The following is a 15,953-nucleotide window of genomic DNA, read 5'->3' on the forward strand; positions in this document are numbered from 1 at the left end:
CACAGAAAAATAAAAAATAAACAAACTTTACTCATAAATTGAAGGTAGAAACAATACAGACACAAACCCCACTATTTATTTTTACTTAAAACAAAATACTAAAAAGGAGATTCCTTGCAGATAAACCTAACAAGATAAAGGGTCCATTTTTAACTAAAGAATCATTAGTTTTCATTCACAGTTCAAGCATTTTCCACAACACCAAACAAAACTATACAAAATCTAAACTCATGCAGTTAACAAAAGATAAAAGTAAGCAATGAACCCAAAACAAAAAAAACAAAAAAAAAACAAAATAAAAGAGTGAAATTACAAGAATAAGAAAAAGCATAAAGAGCTTACAGAAAATACACTAAAGTTGAAAGCTGCAGTACTCTCTAGTATAGTTTGAGAAACATGGGAGGGGCTATAAACTTGATTAAACAATGTATTTGGTTAGTGTTTTTCCATTTTTCTTGTGTTGTGTTGTTGCACTTAATAGGAACAAACAACAGAACAGGAACAGGTGCCACACTCACTGACAGAAACGTTTCTTTTTGCTTGCGTATTTACTCCAATAATAATGTACACGTCATTGTTCCAGATGTTGCAGTCTAGGCCCAAAAACGCATAAGGCCCATTTCTCAAATTTAAATGTCAATTGCATTGATCGATTAACAAGGCATCCTAGAGAATTGTACTGGGCATCCCCCCCACTTTTACCTCCCACCCCCCAACTATAAGTAAAATACCATACTGCCCCTAATTTTAACTATAAAACCCTAAAAAAAATACACTTTCCTTTTTTCACCAATTTATTCGAAACTCTGAAAAATCCGATTCTCCCACCCTACCAAAATTTCGAACCTTTCACACATCTGAAGTGAAAAAGTAAGGAAATTTCGAACCTATTGGTATATTGATATATTGCAGTGCCTAGAATGAGAGGTGCGTTTGGTCAAATTATTTGTAACTTCATAGGTGACAGAGGTGATGGTGTAGAGAGAATTCCACCAACAACATCAAACAGACGACGCAACGAAGCAAATCGTCCAATTAGGCAGCGTCGTCGAAGACAGCAGAAGGTCCAGGACGATGATGTTGACTCCACCGAGCATGCACATATGGAGGAGGATGTCCCTCAACCGCCACAGATAGAGCAGACCGCTGATGATATTCCTGATACTTCTGCACATCCTGATGATGATGAGTCGGATGATGTTGATGAGTCGGATGATGCTGCTGATATTGATCATCAGAATCAGCAGACCGGATTTCCCAGAGGACCGACGATGACATCTCTGTTGACACGGTACGAGCATCACGTGGCTCTGAGGTTATGGGAAGGAGAGGTATTAAATTAATTTATTTTATATTTAATTATTTGTGTATAAGTTTATTACATTAAATGAATGTTATATAAATGTTTAATTATATTTATTTTACATTTATAATTAATTATATATTAATATAAATGTTTAATTATATATATTTTTAAGTTTAAGTTTATTTAATTATTTATATATTAATATAAATGTTTAATTATATTTATTTTAGTGTTTAAGTTTATTTAATTAATTATATATTAATATAAATGTTTAATTATTTGTTTATTTATGTTTAAGTTTATTAAATTAATTGTATGTTTATATAAATGTTTAATTATATTTATTTTACATTTATAATTAATTATATGTTTATATAAATGTTTAATTATATTTATTTTACATTTATAATTAATTATATATTAATATAAATGTTTAATTATATATATTTTTAAGTTTAAGTTTATTTAATTAATTATATATTAATATAAATGTTTAATTATATTTATTTTTAAGTTTAAGTTTAATTAATCTCAATTATTCTGTAATTACTCGCAGGATCGTGGATCACTGAAGGTAATTACTCACGGATTGAAACTGAATAAGTTTGTGGAAGTTCATATGCCAGCTCCTGTAGAGCATTGGATTCAGGAATATGGGCTGATGCATCTATCTTCAGGCTACCTCACAATGGCTGATGCTGGTCTGATATCTGCATTTGTCAAAAGATGGCACAGAGAGACCAACTCATTTCATCTGCCATTTGGAGAGATGACTATCACCTTAGACGATGTCGCGACTCTCCTTCACATCTCACCGCATGGTAAATTTTTTGATGCACCTTTGAATATGAATACTAATAATGCTGCAAGAGCTGCACATGAGTACTTAGGTGCAACATGGGAGGAAACATGTGCTGAGATTAGTTATAACAAATGTGCCCAATATAAATTGCAATGGTTACGTGATTTATATAGCCGTCTCATTCAAACTGACCAGTTTGAGTGTGCGGCTAGAACGTATCTGTTGCATTTAGTTGGCTGCACTATTTTCGCCGATAAAACACATACGCGTGTTGAGGCGAAATACATTACTCTTTTTATTGATTTACATCGTTGTCGAGACTACTACTGGGCTTCCGCAGCATTGGTTTCCCTTTATGACAACTTGAGAGATGGAGATGTCCACGACACTCGACAGCTGGGAGGTTACATGAGCCTACTACAGGTATATCATTTATATTAAGTTGTGTCATTTATTTATTTAATTATTAATTTAATTATTAATTTAATTATTATGTTGTTATTTTATTATGTTAATTATGTTGCAGTGTTGGATTTATGAACACTTCCCTAGGATCTGTAAGCGGGGTGATAGAGGAGCGGTTCCTGCGCATCTTCCAAGAGCATGTAGGTGGACTGCAAAACATGCTGTTGAAGGTGGATTGATGGCATATCGTCGGAGACTTGATGGGTTGTTGCTCGAGGATGTAGTGTTTACACCATATGATGATGATGAGCTAATCATCCGTTTGTATCGATTTTGATGTTTTCTGGATATCTTCGATGTGGTGGAGTCTCAGTCCCATATTTTCCAGAGCGATGTCTTCGACAGTTTGGTCGTATTCAGTGCATTCTGCGTGACGTTCCTCCGATGTCGGACAGTATAGATTGGGTCTGGCAGAGTACTATGAGATCATCTGTAGAGACCTTTCAGAGACTATATCATGTTGCGACTTTTCCTGGAGATGTCACTGCAGACTACTATGCATGGTACATTAGTGTTTCACATCCTCTGATTCTCCTTCCATCCACCGTTGCACCTTCGAGTCCACATACTACTGTTGCTGCACATGCTGGTCCACCATCGTCTGCACATGCTGGTAAAGACCGTAGAGACCGCAGAGCAGCTGAGCTTGCACATAGGGCCTTAGATATGGTAAGACCATTTAGTGAGATTCATGACATATTGAGTGAATTATGTCGCTTGTATGACGATTAGTTATTGTGTTATTGTGTTATGTATGACTGAATATTTATATATTGAGATATTTTGAGATTATCGAATGTGTTATTTTGAGATTATCGTAAATGACAACATAAATGATTGAATCGTTTTATCGAATATTGAGAATTGTGTTTTTATCATTATATTTTGAGAATTGTGTTTTTATCGTAAATGACAACGTAAATGATCGAATCGTTTTATAATATTCATTTCACGAAATACAAAATATATTCTAATCTTCATTTAATGAAATACAAGATGATTTGCTAAATGATGGATCAATGTGTTCTCATTGCTTCATACGTGCTGCACAAGCTATTTCCCATGTCTTTGCACATTCACTACAATAGTCTTTCCATTTTTGTGAGATATTAGACTTCAATTTGATCTGAACAATAAAATATTAAACATTAATAAACTTAATTTAATATCATAAACAATAATAAATATAATTTAATAAACAATGCTAATATTATAAACAATGCTAATTAATTTAATTTAATAAACACTAATAAATTTTACCTGTACCCAATGATTTTCATTGACGAATCCAATGGCTAGTAAACGTTCTTTTGACGGTGGTGCTTTGTTTAGCGGAAAGAATGTCATATTCAGATTACGAGACAACGACGCCAATATGACATTATATCGTGTTGTTATCACATAAACCAAGTATGGTAAACACATCCACTTATCTTGTCCTTGAGCACCCAGTCCTGATATGTTCAATGAGTTTCGCACTGATTCAACACTGTCATTGAACACATTAGCATAAAGGTCTTGATGTAGACGAATCTCTTTATCCAATTGTGTTCGAACTAAAGGCCAAGATTCTTCAGTCCAACCTAACAATGCTGCAATTGCGCGAAACCCACAATTTCCATCAGCCACCACATCTATTATCTCCTCAATATACGGATGTATAAGAGTAGGAAAATGTGTGTAAAATTGTTGTTTTTCATAATACTGTGATGATTGAGATGGTTGCCTTGCAGAACGTTGAGATGGTTGTTTTGCAGATTCTTGAGAGGCATCAACATACTCCCAATATGACGGATCACGAGGAGTATCAAATTCTTTCTTCCTTTTACTTGCTCCCTTGGTTCTCACCTTCTCTGGTGGTGCAAGTATTGATGTTGTATGTGGAAATACAACTTCACGCACCTTAGCCCTGAATATCCTTTGACTTACAATATCATGTTTCTTCATGTACGCTTTCATTGCTTCTAACTCTTCTAAAAAGTCATAATCTGATAAAGATTCTTCATCCTCAAATTCATTCTCAAGGCTTAACTTTCTCCAAAAAGCATGAATGTTATCTAAAGGGATAACATTACCAGATATCTGCAACTTTGCCAACTCACAAGCACATGGTAATCCATGAGTTGTTCTGATTGAGCAACCACATATTGTTTTGTCAGTACCTACAATCTTCACTCTTTGCAACTGTTTGTCAATTTTTTTTAAACATTTCCTTGATACACAATGATGCAGACTTTGAAAGAATGATGAATTATACTCGTGCTCAACGTCCTTGATGGTTTTCTGAAAAGAAGATTGAATGATACATATTTGGTTCTTCAACATCATATTCACAGCATCAGAACTTTCATCTTCAACCAAAGTTTCGAACTTTTTGGGTTTCGAAAGTTTCGAATTTAACCAAAGTTTTGAAGGTTTCATCAAACAAAAGCTTCGAAAGTTTCAGATTTAACCAAAGTTTCGAAGGTTTTGTGTTTTCTGGGAAAATTGCATTTCGAATCTTTGGATTTTTGACAAAAGGTTCGAAAGTGTTGTTGAAATCTGACCTCTGATTGTTTCGAAAGTTTGAAACTTTCGAATAATATAATTTTTTGGAAAACTTTCGAAAGTGGGGGTGAGAAAAGAGTGTAGTAACTTTACTGAGGAATTTTATATAAGGTAAAAAAAGATAGATTGATCGATAACAAATTATGGGGGGTGGGAGGTAAAACTGTGGGGGTGCACAGTACATTCCTCCAAGTTTTATTCAAGAAAATTTTAGCATGTACTCCACAACCTAACCGAAAAGTATAAATCTCTCCATATAAATATTAAAAGTTTCAGATTTTTATTATTCCACCTTTTGAGTTTGTCGGTACAGGAGTGAGTAAAAAAATTTTATTTTATTCGAAAATTTATTTTCAAATTTTTTAGTACACAAATTACACTCCGAAAAACTTGAAAAAAATTTACCAGTACAAAAGACCATTTTCGAAAATCTTTTTTGAAGTTTTTCAGAAGTATCGAAAACTTATTTCAACCTTTCCGGAACATATACAATACAGGAAAACTTTTTTTGATATTTTCGGAAGTTATCAGAAAACTTTAATCCACAAGTTTTTCGAAAGTTCTTTTTCTTTTTATTTTTATTTTCTAATTTTTATTATTTTTTTATTTATTTAATTTATTTTTTAAACTCATTTTTTTAAAAGATGTGTACCAAAAAAAAATTTCACTAATTTTCCGATACATGAGTATATTAATACACAACTTTTTAATTTTTTTAATCATCTATACAGAAAAACTTTAAAAAATATTTTCAATAGACATATTTTTAATCTTTTGTGCCGAAAAAAATTTAAATAAAAACTCCATAAGACACATTTTGTAACCTTCTGGAGCGGAAAACTTCGGTCAATACTTTTTTAACCTTCTATACCAGAAATCTCTAAAAAAAATTCTAGCAATTTTCAGAAAAAATTTATGTACCGGAAAATTTGAATTATTTGTTAGTTGGTAAAATAGTAAAAAAAAATTAATGATATATTTAATATTAAAAAAAAAATTGGAGTATAAATACAGATGTGAAGTATAGGGTAAAATTTTCTTTATTCAAATATCTTAAGACCCTTTTTATCTATTTATTAAAAGACCCATTTCTTTTCTTATTTAAACTATGAAGTATTTTTAAAATAAAAACAAATTGGAGGAAATGAATTATTGTTATAGATTTAATGGCAATTGAACTAGACCTTATGAGCACATGCACAAAATATCTCTAATAAGTAAGATAAAAACCATATTATAGATATAAATTTACGTTGATGTAATTACTGGTAAAATTAAGTGGATACAAGTAATTTAGTGTTCACGCATGTACATATAAATGTATTTATATTTTATATAAACAATTTTCTGATTTTTTTTTATTGCAATATATACTTTTTTATGTTTTGGATGCTATAATTTGGTCGCATAATATCATTTATAATAATATTTTGAGTAAAAATTTGAAAGATTTTTTTGATTGAGTTTTAATTGAGTTTTGACATTTTTTGGTTATCTATTATCTCTTCATAGTCATATTGTGACTGTTAGATTTTGTACCCCCATTTAAACTTGTACCCCCAATTTAATGTTTTTTGAGTGAAATACCCAAAATAACCTTACAAAAATCAGTAAAAGTCAAAATAAGAAAAAATCAAAACAGCTGTACCCCACACTTGAAAAATCCGGAAAAGTGAATTTTTCTGAAAAAAAGTTTTTACCGGAAATTTCAATCCTATTGAAATTTCCGGGAAGGTTCATCAGAAAATTGAAAAATTCGGTAGTTCAAAATCAATACCGGAAATTTGAAATTTCCGGATGCCTTCCCGGAAATTTCATTTTTTGAAATTTCCGGTATGCATTTTTAACTAACGGATTTTTCAAATTTCCAGTTTGTTTACCGGAAATTTCATTCCTTTTTGAAAATTCTGGTACACTGTGTAACTTTTTTTTTTATTTTATATAATTTTTTTAATTTTTTTTATTGAATTTTGTTAGTGAGGACCAGAGGAGCAAGATAACAAACAAATTAAAAAAATATTCAAAAAATAAATAAATAACTACCGGATTTTTGAAATTTTCGGATTAACTACCGGAAATTTCAAAAAACGAAATTTCCGGTGAACAAAAACTAACTACCGGATTTTTCAAATTTTTTGAAATTTCCGGTATTGAATATACAACTACCGGAATTTCATTGACAAATTTTTTGAAATTTCCGGTATTGAATATACAACTACCGGAAATTTCATTGACCAAATTTCCGATAATAAATATAATTACCGGAAATTTAGTTGCAAAAAATAGTTACCGAAAATTTCAACGAGAGAGTCAGATTTTGGAGTAATTTTTTTTTACCGCTCACGTGAATGGATTTATTAAAGATAAAATTGAGTTTTTAACAAATTGAGGAAGTACAAGTTTAAATGGGGGTACAAAAGCTAACATTCTCATATTGAAGGTCACAGGTCCAACTATAGATAATTAGGTGTCCATAGGTATAGGATGAGCATTAAAGGTATTGTCCATAGACCATATAAGGACAGGTTTTAGTATGGACATTTTTATTTAAATGTGGGTACGGGAACATACATTATAGTATTTTGTCCAAAGGGTGCTTATTGTCATCCCAAGATTTAAGTGACGTAAATAGTTTTTTTTTTACGACGGTTGTTAGAAGAATTGAACTTTTGTTTTTTTAAAGTTATAGGATCAAATTTGTATTATTGAATTCACACATCATTAGAGATAAATGGTTTATTTGTATTTTTGACTTTTCTAGTTTTTCAATCGTGAGATTTTAACCTCATAGTTTAAATCAAACGAATTTGAGTTTTCACATTTATCCTATTTCTAATTTTATAATCTTCAATATATTTTTTTAATAATTTTGCACCAAAGTGACTAATTTTAATGATGTGGCATGTCCAAATGTATTCCAACCTAGATATAAGCATTTTCAACAAAAATAAAAAATTACTTGAAAAAAAAACAAAAACAAAAACAAAAGGTCCTTATAGTCTTCACCTTCCTCTTCCCATTTCTTAAAAAAACTATAAATCTCTTCATCCCATTTTTTGTTCTAATTGTTTATTCCGAATTTCAATAGAACTTTGTAACACAATTTTAATTTACGCACTTCTTCTTTTCAAAACCTTCATCTTCTTCACTCTCTCCACACTGTGCAACTCTCGTCCCACTCTCATGATGTTCACTCATTCACATACCCATTACCACTATTTTGTCCTCCAAAAAATAGGCATCATTTACTATAGAAGAACAAAATTCATAACCAGACTTCATTATCTACCACGTGCTAGATGGAACCACCCACGGTGACTTCCACTTCATTAAGTTATAGATTAGTTCTAAGTTTTGACGCAACTGAACCTAATATGAAAAACTCACTTGTCAGATTTTTAGATCGAGTTCTTTTTAGGCTTCGATGTTGGGCTTGTTACTCTATGCTACTCGATTGTGTGATATGTAATTTAAAACATGATGTAATATGGTCATCAAACGCGGATGAAAGATAAATAGGAAGGAGAAGATAGGGGACATTATTTTTCTCTACTAATTTTTCTTAACAATATTATGGTTTTCTAATAAATAGGATGAGAAGAAAGAAAAAAAAGTTAAGAGATTAAAGACTTTTTGTTTTTTCTAACAATTTCCTGTGTGTTTATTTTTGTATTTTGCTAACAAAAATTTCTATTTTTTTTTTATAAATGCTCATATCCATACAGGAATACACTTGGACATGCTAAATCATTAAAATTGACTACATTAGTGCAAAATTAGAGAAAATATATGGATTGTAAAATAGAAAATGGATAAATCATATAATTGAGAAACTAGAAGACAAAAAATACAATTAAATTTAAATAAATATAAGTAATATTTTTTATTACTACAATAACTATTATATTAAAATTTAAACCTATTAATGATAAAAATTAAAATTTAAAATTTTTATATTTTAAATTTTAGTAATTCAAACATACATATTTAAATATATTATTATAAAATAAAATTCAAATAAGATATCAAATAAAATAACATTCTTTAAAATATTATATTTATCAAAATATAATTTAATTTTATTAATATATTAATTTTTATCTTTTTTAAAGTATAACTTATTTTTTATTTAAATATACTAAAATAAAATAAATTTTTAAATAATTTAACGTATTTTAATTACTGAAATATAAATTAAAATATCATACCAAACTAAGAAAAAAAATATCATACCAAATTTCGAAAAAATAAGACCTAAAAAATAAATCGAGAGAAAAAGGAAAAATAATCTTAAACCTTAAAAATCAATTTATAATATTAGTGTTTGAAATGAAATATAAAAATGATGTGGTGTGGGTCCATGCGTGACGCGATGACGGTGGGTCCTTAAAATTCATTTAAGGTAGGGTAGCCGTACGTAGACGTGGAAATTGGAGTGTAACGGCCTCTGAAACATCTTCACTTTCTTCCACGTGCCGACCTTGTATATTTTCTAACGCTTTTTCTCCTTTTTTTTTGTTTTTTTTTTGTTTTGGGAAATGCGAAAGGAAGAAAGTGAAAGAAAAATATCAAAAGAAAAACAGAAACTATTATGCCTTACCCTTCCCCATCGCCATCATCACACTTTTCCATTCCTTTTCATCATCATCAAATCAAATCCATTTCCCTTCTACAATCGTTCCTTCCTCTTTCTCCGAATTCTCCGAAATGGAGAATAATAATAATAATAATCACCACCGTTCAAAATCTTCCTCTAGTGACAATTCAGTTTATTTGGACGCACACGCTGCTTCCATTCATTCAACTACTTCTTCAGGTATTCCTTTTTTTTTTTATTCTAAACAATATGAAAACAATTTCCTTTCAATTTTATGTTTAATTTCTAGAGATTGCATTTTCTCATGCAATGCGAACAAGTATATACATTACTATTATTGTAATAATTAATTATGATTATGAAGATGTTGATTTTATGATTTGCCTTACGCAGGACATATTGACAGGGATTCATCAAGTGCATCACAGAATGTGGAAGCAACTGATGGAGCTGTAGGTGTTGTGGCTGAAGCTGAAACGTCAAATCGGGGTCAATGTAAGAAAGCTGCTAAAGCTGCTAAAAACCATGGATTACTGGCTAGGTTCTTTGATGAGACTGTTCCCCACAAGAAAAGGGTTTGGCTAATTCACTTGCAATCTTCAAATTTCGTGCTATTTGCTATTTTCGAGACTGCTTTTTAGTTTCTATATGCCTTGCATTGCTGCATCTTTTGATGTTGTTTTAATTGGCTTTAGATACTAATGTGGTAATTTTTGTCTCTGAAATTCTTTGCTTAACTTTTTTTAATGGTTGAAATTTGTATGCAAATGTTGCAGCTGAGATATCTAAAAAAAGCTTCCATGGTTAATGATGATGGTACTGTAGAAATTGAAGTTCCAGGACATATTAAACACCGGTCTCTAGGAAATGGAACCGGTATTATTGATCGTAGTGGTGAATCTTGCAAAGAAACACTCATTCAGGATATTGAACCTATTCCACCGCGGCAAATTGCAATGCTTATAGTTGGCACACGTGGAGATGTCCAGCCATTTATTGCCATTGGGAAGCGTCTGCAGGTGTTATTTGTTCTTGGTTTCTTCAGTAGTAGTTTTTATACTGTGATTATTTACTTGAAGAATATGTGCTGTACATCCTTGCTTTCCTCATGCTAAAGTCATGAAAATAATAGGGGTTTGAATTGAAGTATTTGATTTTACTTTGGAAATGTTAAGGACAGTAAGTAGAAATGATGTTTGTACTTTTTCACTTAGGTTATATATTCAAGGTTTTAAATTGTGGTTATGATCATGGTTGTGGCTGGCACCCTCCAACTTGATGCAGTTTGCAATTCAAAACCTGGGTTATATTAATGAAATATAGTTTTCTGAAACCACAGTTAGAAACATGATACCCTTGACACCTTTAATCATTTTGATAAACCGTTACTGGAATAAAACGAGTCAACAAATGTAGGATGAAACTCTTGATTGTTTGCAAAGTATTTTAGCACTAAGCCAATGTTTTCTAGTGTGCTACTTTTAATGTTATGACCCTGTTTTGGCTTGCTTATTTGCTTTCAAAATCCATAGAACATAACGGGTCTTCTCTTAGTAACTTGTGGTTCATCAATTCTTCAGCATGCAGATAGAAAGCTTACATCAACTTCTGTTTTTGGTTTTAACTCTAATTCTGGTGGTCCATGTGACATGCTTACTAGTTACACTCCAAATAACTTCAAAATCACATGATTTTACTTCTCTCTCATAAGTTATCCCAGTCGAAACTACTGTTTGCTGCTGCAGTAAGTTAATAAGGAAAAAGGAAGTTTTGTAACTTTGATTGACACTTCAATAAGCCGAAAACAACTTTATAGCTGCACAACTTGTTGACAAAATATAGGTTGAAAGTAATACTTTTGGTTGACTTCCCACACATCCAACCCATATGAACCATAGCTTATTATATGACTGTAAGCCTCTCCTGTGTTTCATGATTGGATTTAGAAATCTGTTTTTTATTCGATGTAGTACTTTACAAACTCATGATACTTTATAAAATCTTGAGGTTTTTATTTTTAAATGTTTTTCATTTTCTCTTCCTTGAAAAGCTTAGTTTTTGTCTCGTAACTCTGTTAATCCAATGTAATTCAATCTGATTGAAGGTGAACTTTGTTTGCAGGAAGATGGACACAGGGTTAGGCTTGCTACTCATAAAAACTTTGAAGATTTTGTCTTGGATGCAGGCTTGGAGTTTTACCCTTTAGGCGGAGATCCGAAAGTTCTTGCTGGGTGTGAGTATTTCTTATATTATCCAATACTTGATCTTGGTAAATTTAACTTTTTATAATTCTTTAAAGCCAAGTATTTTCTTCCTGAACTATCTTTTATTAATAGCTTGACATGACAACTTAACTAGAATAACAGATAGAAGGATTTCTCATGCAGCTCTATTTCTTATGATTAAAGTCAAACACAATGTAGATGAATATAGTGTTAGAAACCCTAGGCACATTGGGTTGTCAGTTTAGATGACAAAGTTTGTCATATTTGCCTTTTTTTAGGAGAGGGGATGTTTATAATACTGTTTTCAAATATAAATATATGTACTTGTCAAATGATGAATGATATTTGTTCTTTGCTCATGCTTTCAAATTATTCATATAATTATTTCTGTTCATAATTTTCTGCAGATATGGTCAAGAATAAAGGCTTGTTGCCATCAGGACCTTCAGAAATACATATTCAAAGAAATCAAATCAGAGCTATCATTCACTCTTTGCTTCCTGCATGCAATAGCCGGTACCCAGACTCTAATAAACCGTTTAGAGCTGAAGCAATAATTGCAAATCCTCCAGCATATGGTAAGATTTACTTAAATTCAGTTTCTTTCAATTTCAGCAGGCTTTGCTTCAAAATAATATAACATTGACAAGTTAAGTCTTTTTCTGCTTTCCTGAGAATGTAATCAAATATTTTATCTTATAATAAGAGATTGTATGTTATCATATATTAAGAGATTGTATAGTGGCCAAAAGTCTATTAAACAACAAAATTGTAGTCTTACGAAATTTAAGGATTCAGATGTTCTAAGTGTTTGGTAGAATTAACAAAAATGGGTAATGGTAATCTTACAGGTCCTTATAACTGTGCCTTTGTTTAATAACTCTTAAACCGTCAACCATTATCAATTAAACATTTTATAAGTAGCAGTGCACCACAAACTTTGAATATCTCAATCTAGAATTTATACTATATTCAGTAATTGTAATATGGTTAGACCCTAAGAAGAAATAAAGATAAAAAATATTGCTGGAACTTTTTTAATCTTTTTCCGAAATTTGATGGCTAACAACTAGGGGAACTATGGTTTTAAGGACTGCACCATTTCATTACGATAAGGAAAAGGGTCACTATTAGAAGTATATTAACCCAAAAGTTAGTTAGGAGTTGGGACAGGTCCTTGGGTAATAGGGGGTGTTTCAGGAAGGGGGATGAGCCTGAGGTGTAGTTTATTTTCCTAGTCTTACATGTAGAAAATTGAGATGTCAATCTATTTAGGGTTTTGATGTTGTACATTCACTATCCTGCTATGGCAGAGGAGTTTTAGGGACAATCAATACAAGTGCCTTGTTCTTTCTCCTTTTATTTTGTGCTTCTGTTTATATTACATAACTAGGTACATCAAAGAAGGGTAAATAAATTAATAGGACTGTTTTAGTGACTGTGATAAGTAACTCACGGAAGAAAGAGTTGGAAAGAAAAATAGGCATACTTGCCGTACTCGGTACTCTTACAAATTAATGATTCAATATCTTAGTTTTCTCAAGCATGATGAATCATATTTTTAGACTAATCAAGATTTTCCTCCTTTTTTTAACTAAGGATGGGATTCCCGAAATGGAAACTGCTGATAGCAAGTTCAAAGGAAGTTTATTGACAGATAGAAATGACTGCAAGACTAACTAATAATCTGACTGATATTTTTTTCAGCTATTATGTATGATATGACTAAACATATTGTTGTTTTAATGAATATGAGCTTATGGTCGGCAAGCTCATATACCTGAGTATCTAAATGTTCAGCTGCACATATTCTTCACAATGTTATGGACGTATGACTAAAAATATTGTTATTTTAATGTGTATGAATTTATGCAGGGCATACTCATGTTGCTGAATATCTAAATGTTCCGCTGCACATATTCTTCACGATGCCGTGGACGTAAGTCTTGTTTGCTGACATGGGCTAATCCTGCATTCAATTAACTATATTTTTGTTGAGAGCCTCACATTTGATATGATATGGCCTAATAAAATATTTTTAAGTTGGAAGCATCGCCCACCTTACAAGGTGGTTTTGTGGGGTTGAGTTAGGCCCAACTCAAACTCTAATATATTATTAGAGCCTATCCTAAAACCGGTGGGCTACCTAGATTACACTTCAGATTTCTTATCTTAGACGTGTGGAGGGATGTGTTGAGAGTCTTACATTAGATATTATAAAATATGAGTAATTTATGTGTGTCTTAAAGAGATCACACACTTTCTATTTGTAATGATGCTGCAATAATTACTTTCAATGTCTAGGAAATTGTATTGACTAGGACTACTAACGATTAGTCTAGGATGTTGCACAATCAAATAATAGTAAAAACATACACTGAATTTTAACACTCATTATAAAGCTAAAACTTACTATGCTTTAAGCTTGTTACATCAAAACATTTTCTCATAAAAATTGAAACTAAGTTTGACAATTTTTGAGCTAGTGTGAGTCGTAACCAACATAACTGATAGGTCCTCAATTTATAAATGTGGCAGTAAGAATTAATGAGAGATTAATCAACATATGGTAGTGTATTTTATTGATGATAAAGGAAAATTGAGCAAAGGAAACAAGCCTTCCTTTTACTCCTGAGAGCTATGCTCACTTCAATAAGAGAGAATCTTCTCTCCACTAACAATTAACAGAATTTGTTATCCCTCCTTACCAACCTCTCTCCCCTATATACGTGATGGGGCCAGCTCACCTTTCTTGGATTTTCTCACATACACTCTCCATGCCTTAGGTGCACTATGTGTCCCACTTGACACGTCATCAATTCCTTCTTTGTCCCCATCAATACTCCCCCCTTGAGTCATAGACTTGTCCTCAAGTCTAAGGGCTGGGAATTGTGTTAGCATTACAAACTCATCCTCCCACGTGGCTTCTTCAACAGGCTTGCCGTTCCAATGAATGAGCAATTGTTTGATGTCTGACCCCTCCTTAGTGATAGTGCGAGTGGCAAGTACTGCTGCTGGTTCCCATGGTGCAGCAGGGTCGCCGTCAAGTCCCGGGGGTAACTCGTTCTCAACCTGGTAGTTGCCAATTGCCTTCTTAAGCAGTGAAACATGGAACACCGGATGAATGCGTGCTGTAGCAGGTAACTGAAGACGATACGCAACGGCACCAACCCGGGCTGTTATTTCAAAAGGCCCATAGTATCTTGGAGCAAGTTTCGGATTGATGCGTGCTTCAACAGAATTCTGCACATGTGGCCTTAGCTTGAGAAAAACCCATTCACCAATATTAAAACTCACATCTCTTCTTTTTTTGTCAGCTTGGTCCTTCATGCGTCCACGAGCTCGATCGAGATGGTACTTCAACTGTCTCAAAGCCTCGTCACGATCAACGAGTTCCCTTGTTACAACTTCTACCTTGGTCTCCCCTCGAAGGAACCGCGTGAGGGCTGGCGGTGGCCTCCCATAAACCAATTCAAAAGGAGTCGAATCCGTAGAGACGTGGTACGTCGTATTGTACCAGTACTCAGCCCAAGGCAGCCACAATACCCACATTCGAGGCTGATCAGCTATAAAACAGCGAAGATATGTCTCCAAGCAACGGTTAATGACCTCTGTTTGTCCATCCGTCTGTGGGTGGTAAGCGGTGCTCATTTTCAACAAGGTCCCCTGTAATTTAAACAGTTCACACCAGAAGTTGCTTACAAAGATAGGGTCGCGGTCACTCACAATGGAGGAGGGAATGCCATGCAGTCGAACTATTTCCTTTGTAAACACCTCAGCCAACACACGAGCATTAAAAGGACGCTTGAGAGGAATGAAGTGGCTGTATTTGGACAGCCGATCGACTACCACGAAGATCACGTCAAACCCCTTGGATTTAGGAAGACCGGTGATAAAGTCCATCGATACATCTTCCCAAACCTGTTCTGGAATTGGCAACGGCTGTAACAGACCCCCAGGGGCAGCAGCGACATATTTTTGACGTTGGCAAGTATCACATTCTTGCACAAA

The 15,953-nt window shown here is 32.8% G+C and overlaps 1 protein-coding gene across 4 annotated transcripts in view; it reads left to right on the top strand.

Annotated features, from left to right (window-relative positions):
• The first annotated feature begins 9,650 nt into the window (after window positions 1-9,650).
• Window positions 9,651-15,953, top strand: part of LOC101500721 (sterol 3-beta-glucosyltransferase UGT80A2-like) — a 14,631-nt gene continuing 8,328 nt past the window's right edge. For 3 of the 4 annotated variants that reach the window (XM_004492758.4, XM_012713650.3, XM_027332315.2), the window contains exons 1-6: window positions 9,654-9,936; window positions 10,111-10,292; window positions 10,494-10,736; window positions 11,839-11,950; window positions 12,350-12,520; window positions 13,818-13,881. In XM_004492758.4, the coding sequence (XP_004492815.1) occupies window positions 9,828-9,936; window positions 10,111-10,292; window positions 10,494-10,736; window positions 11,839-11,950; window positions 12,350-12,520; window positions 13,818-13,881 (881 nt within the window). In that variant the 5' untranslated portion in view covers window positions 9,654-9,827. Of the gene's footprint in view, window positions 9,937-10,110; window positions 10,293-10,493; window positions 10,737-11,838; window positions 11,951-12,349; window positions 12,521-13,817; window positions 13,882-15,953 lie in introns of all 4 variants that reach the window. The other variant, XR_189536.4, reaches the window with a different exon arrangement.

Source organism: Cicer arietinum, chromosome 3, assembly GCF_000331145.2.
Source record: "Cicer arietinum cultivar CDC Frontier isolate Library 1 chromosome 3, Cicar.CDCFrontier_v2.0, whole genome shotgun sequence".
Lineage (NCBI taxonomy): Eukaryota > Viridiplantae > Streptophyta > Magnoliopsida > Fabales > Fabaceae > Cicer > Cicer arietinum.